Source organism: Echinops telfairi, unplaced genomic scaffold, assembly GCF_000313985.2.
Source record: "Echinops telfairi isolate 266 unplaced genomic scaffold, ASM31398v2 ScPeMD7_7414;HRSCAF=8452, whole genome shotgun sequence".
In the NCBI taxonomy this organism is placed as follows: Eukaryota; Metazoa; Chordata; class Mammalia; order Afrosoricida; family Tenrecidae; genus Echinops; species Echinops telfairi.
In genome coordinates this window covers 2,924,724-2,937,508 of record NW_022111314.1, presented here as the reverse complement: position 1 = coordinate 2,937,508, position 12,785 = coordinate 2,924,724, and the positions used below count along the sequence as shown (strand labels likewise).

Here is a 12,785-nt window from a genome sequence, read left to right as displayed (position 1 = left end):
AGTCAGTCACCTGGCACACGCCACGTGCACCACCCGGGCGCCCCGCCGCCATCATGAAGGACGAGTGTCTGAGACGAGTTAGTCACGTGGCGGTCCACGTGAACAGAGCCCGGTGAGAAGCAGCGAGACTGGCGGGTCTCACTGAGTGCTGAGGAAGAAAGCCAGACATGCAGGATGCCATGCCTAGGAGCTCCCAGGTATGCCGCCCAAGCAGCGTGCTGGAGCCGGATGCTGTGGGCAGGGTCTGTCCAGTCAGCGCTGACCCACAGCCACCTACAGGACAGAGTGGGATGTGTTTGCCAGGTGGCAGTCTCTGTGGACCAGGTCACTGGGGTCTTCTCTCCCGGGGTGGGGGTGGGGGTGGGGGGGGTGTCAGCCAGTAGGTTGGGACCACTGACTTTTCTGTTAGTACCTGGGCTTTGAACCACTGTGCCACCAGCACCGCTGGGGACATGCGTGTCATCAGATGGCAGGTGTCTCCCATTTAGGGGTGACTCCAAAGCTCTTTAGAGAATAGGACTGTGATTTCCACGTGCTGGCAGCTGTTGAAAAGGTGCCCGCATGTAACGTGAGCCTGCTACAATGAACTCCAAGGGCCCTGGCGGACAGGGATTGAACTCTGGGCTCCTAACTGCACGGCCCATGGTTCAAACTCACCAGGTCCTCTGCCTGAGAAAGTTGAGGCTGTCTGTCCCTGAAGAGATTTTGTCTCGGAACCCCACAGGGCCAGTTTGACTGCCCAACCAGGGTCGCTGAGTCCGAACCAGCTAGATGGCAGTGGGGTTGGTAGGCGTGATGTCCCTGCCACCTTCTTCTGACCGCTGTTATTCTCACTTCCAGGGGGAGAGCCGTTGGCCCCCCCATCGAATCAAGAGAGGCTCAGTCCTCATCCCCTCGGAGCTGGAGGAGGAAGACCCAGGTCCCTTCCCCAAGGGAGTGGGTGAGGTAAGACACTCGGTCGCCTCTGTGACTGACCACAGCCCTGGGAGGACATGTGCTGGTGAGGGATGGGCTCTGGGGCACCTGACTTCAACCAGTCCCTTCCCTGGGCGAGTGTGTGTGTGTGTGTGTGTGAACATGACCCACAGCTGGCAGCAGGCAGGCCGATCCCAGTCTGCCCACCAAGCTCTCTTAACCCAGCTTGTGCCTTCTAAAGGCAACGTTTTATTATTTCCCAGTAGGGAGACTTTAAAACTCTCTGGTCCTTATATCTGGAGACCCTGCAATGTGTGCATGGGCTCTGCCTTCCCACGTGGCACGACTCAGGTGGAGTGTTGGACCTGCCCGACTAGAGAAACATCCAGAGGCACTCAGATCTGTGTAGGAGAGAGGTTCTATCCAGGAGTAGTTGCATATCAAGAAAACATCTCAGCCCAGTCCAGATCAAGTCCACGCGTCTGATACTCGTTCAGAAGTCTGACGCTGATCGTTGCGCCACATGCAATGATACAAAATGCAGGGAGATCACAGGCCAGTGGGTGCAAAGTCTTGTGGATCTAGTGGGCTGGAAGCATCTCCAGGGCTCTTTCAGGTCTCAGTGTGGCTTCATGTGGCTTGTCAACAGGAAGACAAAAGCAGAGAGAGAGAGAGAGAGAGAGAGAGAGAGAGAGAGGCCCACCTCCAGGGAGAAAGAGAGGAAGTTCCCAGAATTCCCATGAGAAGGCCACACTCACATGGAGGCATCCTCAGGGTGTGACCTGCTTGACAGGCTAGACTCCACCCCTACACTTAGTGATCAAGTTGGCATCAAATTATGTAGCTATCATAAATGAGGCTTATGTTTCCTAGGGTGCCAGAGTCCCCACCCTTCCCTACTGCCTGGCCAGCCAGTGCTGATAGCAGAGGGTCAGAGATTACTGGGGGTGTTGGGGGAGACACAGGAGCATGCCAAATTACTCTTGGCCTATATCCTCCATACTCATCAACTGCCTGGTCCTGTGGGCCTTTGGGTTTTAAATTGAGTGGACAATTTCTGACCAGTTCTGACTTCCTATGTGCCTTAGAGAAATATGTAGGTAATTCATAGTGTTTTGATGCTTATAAGAGTAGCGCCCACTGCTCACTCTAGAGCCAAACAGGGACATGGAAAGCCCAGCACGCTCTGGAGCACCCACCCCCACCCCCCACCCCCGATGGAATGGTGGCTCCCAAGGGTCGGTGGCTCAGCAGGTGTGTGTTCCAGATGGGTTATGTCCTCATGTGTCAAAGGCATGCTTCCTGTTTCCTCACCTGCACGGCCGATCCCTGACAACACCCACTTGACGGGGATGTTTGAAAGGTGATGTAACTCAGGCCAGGACAATGTTCTGCTGCGATTCCTAAGGTTCTCCTTGGCGACTCCCTCCGAAGGGACAGCCCCTTCCCTCCCTCCCTCCCTCCCTTCCTTCCCCGACTCCTTCCTTCTGTTGCATGGGGGTTGCTATGAGTCCAGTCAGCAACAACTTGACGCCACCTGATGGTGCCAATGGGTTAGGACGTGCAAGGCGTACTGTAAACGGGTGCCTTCTAAGCCCTTCCTAAATGCCAGCTGTGGGACTCTTGTCTTCGGTGCCTCAAGGGGTCCTGCGCAGTAAACACGGGCACGCATCTTCCAGTCGTTTCTTCACCCACGCATGAATGTGCATCCGGGCTAAGGACGACGCAGGCCCCACTCCCCGCGTGTTGCTGCGCAACCTGCCCTTCCTGTTTAACGGATGCCCTCTTTCCAGATCTCTCTGTGGGATCAACTGGAAGGCTCGATGGGCCCTGACGGGGACAGTGAGCTTATGTTCACGGGGGTGGGTGGGGGGATGTCCAATTCAGCCAAGGAGGGAGGGAAGGTTGCCCAGTTTGACGGGGGCCACCCACGTCCCTGAATTAAAGAGGCAGTCTCTGCTGAGTCGGTGCACTGGCTGCCGTGGAAACTCACCACAGCCACACATTAGAACACAGACACAGCTCTCCTCTAACTGCAGTGAGGCGCAGGGAAGCCCCGCGTTGCCAGAGCTTGGGAGGCGCCGTGTGTCAGCGCCCAGGCACAGCAGGACCAGACATCACCAGCCTTCTCCGTTTGAAGCCGGTGTTGCGGTCACGCGCCAATCCACCTCGCGGGGAGGTCTTCTCTTATCAAGGACTCTTCACCCTTGGATGGCCCTTTCCATGACTTTGGACTTTTGTGTTTTTATGGGCTTCATGGTTGCACGCCCAGCGGGCAGCAGCAGGAGTCCCTGGGCCGCACACACGTGGCCTGCCGTGTCTTTGTCAGGATAAGCCCCCGAGGTGGAATACTGGGGGCCGCTCACTGAAGATGCATTTGGTTGTTAACCTAGATTCTTGCTCTGCCTAACAATTTCTTCTCACCCTCTTCTAAAAATGATTTCTCTTCCAGCAGTTTAAACCGTGTGATGATGCGGAACTGATGTATCTAGTCAGCGGGCCTGGGGTGGATGAAGACCCAGAGGTCAACCTGTTCTCTATGGACTGGGACACCGGGAAAGTATATGTTCACCGCTCCGTGGATAGAGAAAAGACACCATTTTTCACGGTACCTCAACTCTTATATATGCCAGGCTCTATTTATCGTAAAGCTCTTGTGAGAAGAGGGAGGCCCAGTGGTACAGTGGTTACGTGTCGGGCTGCTAACCACGAGGCCAGCAGTTCGACCCCACCTGTGGCTCCGAGGGAGAAAGATGAGGCTGTTTGTTCCTGCAATGGTTGACCACCTTGGACACTCAAAAGTGGAGCTTCCACTCGGCTCTCTAGGCCCCCACAATGGCAGTGTAATAGTTTGTCTCCTTTGGTAGAAGTACTGTCATTGATAAGCCTTACTGGAAGCAACCGTGTCCCTGGTACTGGGAGGTTGATGTGTTCTGCACGTTGACACTGTGACAAGTTTTCAAAGGCTGTGCGCGTTGGATGCTGAGCTTAACGTTGTCATTTTATACGGTGCGGGACAAGAGAGGGGGCTGCTTTATAATTATTTTTGGTAGTCTTTGTTTTAATGACCCATATCTCAACCCAACTGGGATGTTGGAAAGCATTTGGGACTAGAGCTACAGGACTCCTCTACAATGAGCTGATTCCAGTTTGAAAGCCATGGAGATGAGCCACACGCCACACCCAGGCCCCTCGGGCTGCCCCGAACACACCCCCAGGACTTGCTCAGGTGCAGGCAGGTGCTCCAGGGTGGGCTCACGTGCTAGCTCATCTTTGTCCCAGCCCTGTGTGAGGGTTGCCTGAGAAGACAGGTCCAGAAGCTGCACCAGGAAAAGGACATTGAAAGAAACCCCCCAGTTTCCTGGGCCACCCTAAAGAAGGACACCCCCCCCCCAGGCATCGATCCCCTCCCAGCTCTGGAAGTGGCATCCCAGACACGATGCTGGAGGCTCCCGGGGAGAAGCTGTCCCTTCCTCTCTCCCTGCCTCTGCGGACTGCCATCACCCCAGGAGTTCCTTGGCTTGTGTGCACTCCGCGTCTCAGGTACAGAGGGTTTGAACTTGAACATCGCCTTGAGCTCAACTCACGGCCATGAAGTCGGTGCCGGCTCACGGGCTCACGGTGACCCTACAGGACAGGGTAGAACTGCCCCGTGAGTTTCCGAGGCTGTCACTCTTCCTGGGAAAAGAAAGATCTGTCTCCCCACCCCCAGTGGCTGGTGCTTGGGAACTACTCAGTTTGACGGGTGCCACCAACGTCCCTGAATTACACACGGACAGATAGCAGCCCAAAGCTTAACCACTGTGCCACCAAGGCTCCTCTGAATCCCTTCCTGCAGGAATGTGCTGCTCAGCATCTGAAAACGGTAATTCGGACACTTTCCTCCAAAACCATCACACAGAACAATGGGAAACAAAGCAAAGCCCACTGCCCTTGAGTGGATTCTGACGCAGAGACCCATGAGGACAGAGTAGAACTGCCCTCCAGGGTTCCCAAGGCTGAAACCTTTGCAGAAGAAGCCTCATCTCCTTCCTGCAGAGCAGCTGGTGGGTTTGAACCACTGATCTGTGGCTAGCGGCTCAACCCCTACCCCCCAACCCATGCCACCAGCATGGGAGAAATATTCTTACCTCTGAATTTTAAACAGAAATTATGCAAAACTCCATAAAGACATAGAAACATGTATTACCCAAAAGACAAAGAGAAATGTATTGCTCAAAACTTTCTAGGTCTTCTTCCTCCATATAAAATCTTGACCCAGAATTGGCAGTGTCTGCTAAAAAGAAGGCACATGGAGTGGCCGTAAGGGGGACCCCCTAGACTTAAAAACTCTCTTCCCAGTTTTTAAGATGCAAATGGGTTGCCTAGCAACCAGATGGTGTTAAAATGCACATTCGGATTCAGTCATTCTGGGCAGAGAGCAGAATGTGGCACCCCCCATGGTAGTTCCTAGTTATAACCCCAAGGGCCACATTGAAACACCAGGTCCTCAGAGACAATAGGGAGGGGCGTTGTCCCACCAGGATGGGGCAGGGCATTTAGTGCTCCTTTTGGGCTTGTTTGATTGCCAGGCTTTAAAACATTTTGTGATGGACGAGAGGGCGTCTAAGAGTTTATGGAAAAATGGAATGAAAAGAGAAAGTACGTCCTCCACGAGCTCTTTGAAGCCTGCTCGCGTTGTGGGCTGGCACAGCCGTGTTCACGTGGGACTCTGTGCTGCGGAAAGGAGCCCTGGTGGCCTAGTGGGTTCGGCCTTGGTCCGTGGTTTGACTCCACCCGGGAGAAAGCTGCCGCAGTCCGATTCCATAAAGAGTGGCAGCTTCAGAACCCCCATCGGGCCGATCCATTCCCCGCCCGTAGGGCCACGAGCAGTCGGAACAGACGGGCGCCGAGGGCTGACTTTTGGTTTGCATGACGCAGCTGGATGCCAAATGCCTGCAGGGGTTTCTGAAAGACGGCGAGGCGATGGAAGGGTTGGTTCCCATAGGCCATTCAGAGAAGAAAGTGGAAAACCTTAAAAATAATTTTTAACAGTCTGACTTTGAATGAGACCTCTGTCAATTCATGCCCAAACCACGCCGGCATCACAGGAGGCAAATACAGCCGAGAGCCAATGGATGCAAATACATCCATTTGCAGCCCTCCAAATATTTACTTGTTTGTTGTCATCGCCACGGGGTCACCCTTCGTCGTTGTAAGCATGCATGCCGACAGTTTCATGCTGTGGGCTTGGCATCGAGGATGGCTCCGTGAGGGCCTAGGCCCTTCGCCTGTCATTTCAAACCGCCCTCTGCGATCCTGCATGCGAATGCGCCGGGGTTTGTTTATCCAAGGGTGTAAGTCCGGAGGCATTGACAAAGGGCTGGATCTGAGCTCTGGGGCCAGGACATAGTCAGGGCGTGTCCTTTCTCCACTGCCACCCGGACTCCCCGGGAAATTCTGGAACGCCTTGCCCGAGAATAAACAGCACTCATGCCTCTCCAGCATCTAATGGAACAGAAGGCTCTGATGTAGCTTTCAGGGTAATAAATGGGACGGGGAAGACTCACAAACAGAAAGCAGACCTGTGGCGGTTTTTAAGTGGAAGCCTTTACGGTTGGCACCGTTTGAGGGCCAGAAGTCAGGGTGATTAAGGAAGGAGCAGAATAAGGGCAGCACAGTCATAAATTATGGAGGACGGCATGGCGCGCAGTAGACGAGGAAGCCAATTTGCTTTGCACAGAAATTGAAAAATGTATGACAGGGTCCCCCGAAGCAGAGCTGGTGCAAGGTGGGAGCACCTTGTGCCCTTCTGTATTCCAAGGGAGAGGCAGAGCCCTGGACCCCTGGGCCGCAGCGGACTTCCAGCCCGGCTGCCATTGTAATGCCTGGTGGGCCCATCACGGTGGAAGCATGGAGCAAGCAGTAGGTCTCCAGGGACAGAAGGTCCAGAGCAGTGCCCAGCATAGCAGGGGAGAAGCCCAGGGGGGCTCTGAGGAGAACAGGAGCGGGGCTGCTGCCCGAAGCACCAGGGGGCTTCCTGCTCAGGGCTCTGGGGTCAGAGAGACTGTGCAGAACCAGATGGCTGTGCTGGGTCTCCCTGCACGGTCCCTGGGCTGGAATCTGGGCTGCCCTGTCTGGTGGCACTGTGGGCTAGACGCTGGGCTGCTGCCCACAAGGTCTGTGGTTGGTGAGGCAGCCCTCTCCGGTGCAGATTCAGTCCCGGAAACCCCAGGGAGGGGTCACTATGAGCAGGCACCAACTTGATGGGCCGCCTGATGGGGGCTTTTTGAATCTGTCTTTGCCACAGTCCCTTTCTCCCCCCCTCCCCCCGCGCCCCACACACCCAAAAGTGTGTTGAGGTGCTAGCTTACCCTTGCACCTGTGAGTGAGGCATCACTGGGGGAACTAGACTCTTTGAAGATGTTGTCAATGCATGAATGAGGTCATCAGAGGAGCCCTGGTGGGCTCAGTGCTGAACCCTCAACTGTCGACCAAAAGTTGGCGGGGAGTATTCCACTGGCACTCCCGGGAGGGAGATGTGGCCCCTGCACCTGTCAACACCACCGCCAGGACGCCCTTCGGGACGGCCTTCCTCTGTCCCATACAGCCGCCATGAGCTGGGCCTGACCCGATGGCTCGGAGCATTCACGCTCACCACGTCGAGTTGATTCTGACACTTAGCGACCCTGTAGGGCAGGGTAGAGCTATTCCCGTGGGTGTTCAACAAGCTAACTCTTCACAGGGGTAGAAAGCCCTGCCTTTCTCTCCAGAGCACGTGGCAGCCTTGAATTGTTGATCTTGAGGTTTAGCAGCCAAACACATACCACCACCAGGACTGGATGGTGGTGGGGTTAAATTGGTTACACCAGGTGTGTGTGTGTGTGCGCGCGCGCGCATCCTGATCCATATGAGTGATGGTTTATAGAAGAGGAAGACAGCCATGAACACAGGCACACATGGTGGGGTTTGGGGGTGGGGGTGGGGCGGTGCCAGCTGAAGAAGCAGCTCCAAGCCATCAAGGATTGGTGGCAGCCCCGAGAGCAGGGAGAACGGCAGGGAATGGTTTCCATCTCAGAAGTGTTAGAGAACTGAAACGGCTGACCCCCTGGTTTGGACGTCCAGCCTCGTGGAGTGGGAAGAAATGGTGGTTGTTGGCAGCATGCCCTCTGTGGGGCTCTGTGACAGCAGCCCTGGCACGCCAAGCCTCCAAGCTGAAGGGTGAAGGTACCAGGTGCAAGCAGCCCATTGAGTCCCTGTGAGGGCCCAGGGCTCCGTCGCATGCAGGGCTCAGTGCTGGGAGCCCCCCAAGGACAAGCCCCCGAGGCTGGGCCACCGCTCTTATTAATGATGCTCCCATCTTCACATGGGTACTGCCCACCTGCTCTAGGATGAGGTGTCCCAGGGGTGCAGGGATGGACATGGTCAGCTGCCCACAGATGGGCTAGTGTTCCCAACTGCCCGCTGCTCTGCTCCCATAAAGACGGCAGCTGGGAAGCCTGACCTGGGCAGCTCGGGTCTCTCCTTCGAGCCAGAATGGAATTGCTGTCTAGGGGTTTGGTCTGTGCCCAAGAAGCCCTGGTGGTGCCTTGGTTAAGCCTTCAGCTGCTCACCACGATTCTAGTGGTTTGAACGCACCTATCGGCTCTGAAGGACAGAGACCAGGCGATCTATTTCTACAGAGACTAGAGCCGCCCCTCATCCCCCACCAAAAAAAAGCCCAAAACAATGTCCTGTAGGGCAGTTGTCCTCTGTCACCCGGGCAGCAACGAGTTGGAATGGATGTCTCCCAACAAGAGCAGCCACAGTGTGCACCAACGCTGTGCACTTGGCATCTGGGGTTCACGGTGAAAGGATGAGTCCTCAGGGGACGTTCCCACTAGTGAGGGCGACAGGCAGGAAACACACAGGCCCCCTCCAGCTATGTGACCAGTGTCACTATGTCAGTGACCCGCAGCACTAACACCATTCTCTGCCACTCCCCCCTCCCCCACGCCCCAGGTGTGCTTTGACGTGGCAAGTCGCTCCACAGGGAAGATCCTGGATAGATCCTTGATGGTCACTATCAAGGTCAATGATGTCAATGACCACGAGCCCAAGTTTTCGAAGGAGGTACTGGACGTCGAGGTGAAGGAGAGCCAGGAAGCTAGTGAGTGCCGGGGCTGAGCCTCCTCCCACCTGCTCTGTGATGGTTGTCTCGCTGGGGCTCTTGATGGGGAACTTGGTCCACCTGGACCTCAAGGGACATTGCACTGCTCATGGGTCAGAGGTCAGGGCCCTGGATCAGAGCAAACTGCCTGGGCTGAGTGGAACTCCACGGAACGCTGTCCCCTTGTTCTCCTGACCTGTCAAGGCCAATCTATCAATAAAGCCAAACACAGAGGGAGAAGACAGGTCTCAGATTGCCTGCAGGAGGTCACAGATGCGAAAACCCCATAGAACTCGGGTCCTCTTGGCAGGCACAGGGGCAGCAGGAGTCAAAGCCGCTTTGATGACAGCGGGTTTGGCCTTGGCTTTTGGGCGACACATTCTGAATATTCCTGCAAGTCTCTCCTCTCCGAACTGTCAACAAGGTGACACACAAAATCTCTTCCTTCCAGACCCTGCACACCTGTCCTCCAGTAGCAAAGGTGCATGCATGCGTTGTTCCTCGCTTTTCTAAGGAGATGAGTCCTTAGCCTCGGACATGTCAAGGGACTGCCAAAACACAAGAAAGCCTGTTGGTGCCACCACGGAGGTGCAGGCCCCCAAGAGCCATAATCCCTGTCTTCTCCATTGCCCCTCATGCCTGAGTGCATACACCCCCACAGCTGTACATATAACAGAGGGCTTGGCAAGCTTGTGGGAAAACGCCACGAGCCCTCGATTCCATGTCCCACGAATGTTTAGGAGCCCTCTCGCATGTGTGCATCTGTGCATAGATTTTTAGGTAACATCACAAATGCATCTGCGTGGAAGCAGACAGTTAAGTGTTTCCTCGCGTAGCTACCTTTGCTACAACGTACGCATGTGTCTCAATGGCACGCTGCCACACAACATGGGCGTTTTGTTCGTTTGTTTTAAATGAGTGTATGTTTATGAATGCTCTCTTTAAAAGCCACTCGTGTACCCTTTCAACCTGCTGGCGTTTTCCACGGCATCTGCCCTGCATGTTTGCTTTCGTGGGTGTGTTAGGGACTTACCCAGCCTCCTATGCTGGACCTCGGTCTTGCCGCCAACTTTTGTTGGTTTCAGAAAATATGTTCCAAGGAAGACTCCGTCAAGCTCACTTCCCATCCCCATGACCCCCAGGCATTCCTAAAAGGAGGATCGTGGGTTCCCGGCACACACGATGGGGAGGGCCTGGCCTCTTTGCCCATGGACACACGAGAGTGTCCCCAGAACTGTTGGTGTTCGGTCAATGCTCAGACCTGCTCCCCGAGTCTTTCCATAGGTCCCTTGGCCTTGTCTGTTTCTCTTCCTCATAGTCCCTGCCTCCCTTTCCTCCGTTTCCCTGTTCCTGCTGGTGTGCTTGTCACCTTCGTCTTGACCCTACCTCCCAAGTAAAAGCCACGGGGGCCACGTTTGACCTCCTCTGGCCACCCAGAATGTGTAGGCAAGCCTCGTATTTGTGGTGTTTAACTCAGGGGAGCTAACAGCTCACCACACGCCCGTGATCATAACACACGCAGGTCCACATCTGGTCCACAGCAGTGCCTCCCTTTAGCTAGCAGCCGAGTCTCTCTCTGGCCCTCAGCCTCTCAGCCACGTGGGCCCTTGGCCTCTGGCCTTGCTTTGTGGGCCAGGAAGCCCACCTGGAGCTTCCAGACCTTGGTGTTGCCCTCTGCTTTGCCCCATGGTCTCAGTTATGTGGCCTCTGGGGGCTCCACCACTCCAGACAGGGATGTCACACGCAATCCACTTGTGGCTTCTTGCTTACCTTGGCCCTGGGGTTCTTTCCCTTCTGGCTTCTCAGATGGTTCTCTTATACCCCGAGGGATGGCAAAACAGACCAATCCCTATTTGGATGGCCATACTCTACTTGCGTGGCCACACCCACTCACCTACTTATTCTCTATCAAGGACCCTCTTCCATCTCTGCCATGTATAGATTTGAAATATGCTTTCTTTTTCCTTCTAGGCTATATGCAGATAACATTTAACATGTATATGGCATATACACATATGTGTGTGTTTATATAGTGGCCATGCATTGTACAGTACGATCCATCCATTTTCCTCTTACGATTTCCTCGGCATCTGCAACCGTGCCTGGAAAGTTCTTCTTGACTCCACACCGAAGCCTCCACTTGCATTTCCTCTACTGGGTCTGTGTTGTTGCTAGTTGCTGCGGCCGCAGCGGGCAGCCCACATGCCACAGTGACACCACCCTGCAGGTTTGAAGGCTGTGGCTCTTCTGTAGCAGATTGCCAGCCCTGTCTCCCGTGGAGCGGGGAGAACAGCCGGTGCCTCCAGGACCTGCTCTGACGCCTGCCGCTTGGACATGTCGGCACCTCGGGGCTCGCCCTGTGGCACTTAGCAAAGGGCCCTCCTTAGTCCACTGGGTCAGCCAACAGCAACCATTCTTTAAATTCCTTCCAGACGTGCCTCTTTTCCAGCTGTCCACCGTTGACCTGGATCAGGCAAACACTCTCAACAAGTCCTTTACATCCGCGATTCCCAGTCGCCCTCGCTGGGAGAGAGTGTGTTCCGGGTCAACTGCGCAACGGGGCAGATACGGTTCGCAGGGTGCTTGGGATGCCAGGTGATGTGGACTTCCCTAAAGACAGGACGAGCCCCGGCTCGACCTGTCTCTGTCTTAGTTTGGCGGGGAGCCAGGCGTGCCTGGATTTGCGGACGCTCCCCTTTCTTGTCTCTCAAGCACTGTGCGTGTCCTCCCGCCCCCTGCAGACTGCTCCTGTGTTCACACTCCTGGTCACCGCGCGAGACCCGGGGACACCACAGCGGCCATCCACAGCCCCCGTGAACATCCACGTGCAAGACAGCAACAACCACAGGCCTGAGGTCACCCAGGAGAAGGCAAGGCACCCCTCCCCCTGCACCCCACTCCGTTCCCCGAAACACCCCCTGTTCCTGTGTGTGCCGCCTCCCCACCCCATGCTTTTCCTGAGGCCACCCTGTTCCTCTCAGACCACCTCGTTGCCCTGAAGCCCCTAGTGTCCCAGTTCCTTGGTGCTCAAATCTATGTCCGCTGTGGAAGATGGGCTCCAGAGTCCTGGTGGAGCCGTGGGTTATATGGCCGGCTGCGCAGGGCCAGGCTAGCAGTTTGAACCCACCAGCCGCTCCAAGGGGGAATGAGGAGGCTGTCTGTGCCCATGAAGACTCACAGCCTCGGAACCCCCAGGGGCAGCAATGCAATCACTGGTCATGAAGGAGTGTAGTCACTGGGTGTACTTTTGGGTTCCTTTGGGCCGGGAGCGGTGCTAGGAATATTTACACGCACCGCGTAGTTTCATCCTTTGCACACAAAACACGAGGAACGCCAGGTCTGGGAGGGCTGGACGCTCCTGCTTCTCTCCGCACCCTGACTATTCCTGGCTGTTCCCATTGGAGAGGTATGTGTTCGGGGGCCCTCCTGAGCACTGGGGTCGGGGAGGGAGATCCTTAGTAGCACCCCTGGCCCCCACTCATTAGATGTCAACAGCATCCCAGACCCCCCAGCCCACAAATTTCGACCAACACAAACATCTGTGGCCATTGCTAGTTGTCCTCTTTGGGGGGGGGCGGGGCGGCTGCAGAATCTCCCATGGTTGGGAACTCCCGTCTAGATGTGAGCTTCTCACTGAGCTCAGGGCTCTGCAGGGGAGGTGAGCAGACCTGGCCTGACCCCCCACTCAGCTGGTCCACACCTGCTGTGAGACCCTCCTTGAAGAACGCATCCAGCCCCACCG

General features: G+C 55.5%; 1 protein-coding gene across 1 annotated transcript in view; it reads left to right on the top strand.

The window, feature by feature from the left end:
• The window catches only part of CDH26 (cadherin 26), a 48,170-nt gene that overhangs the window by 9,470 nt on the left and 25,915 nt on the right, over positions 1-12,785 (top strand). Inside the window, 6 exon segments of the mRNA XM_030887489.1 lie at positions 841-964; positions 3,384-3,523; positions 8,896-9,043; positions 11,476-11,523; positions 11,526-11,638; positions 11,785-11,913. Coding sequence (XP_030743349.1) covers positions 841-964; positions 3,384-3,523; positions 8,896-9,043; positions 11,476-11,523; positions 11,526-11,638; positions 11,785-11,913 — 702 coding nt within the window.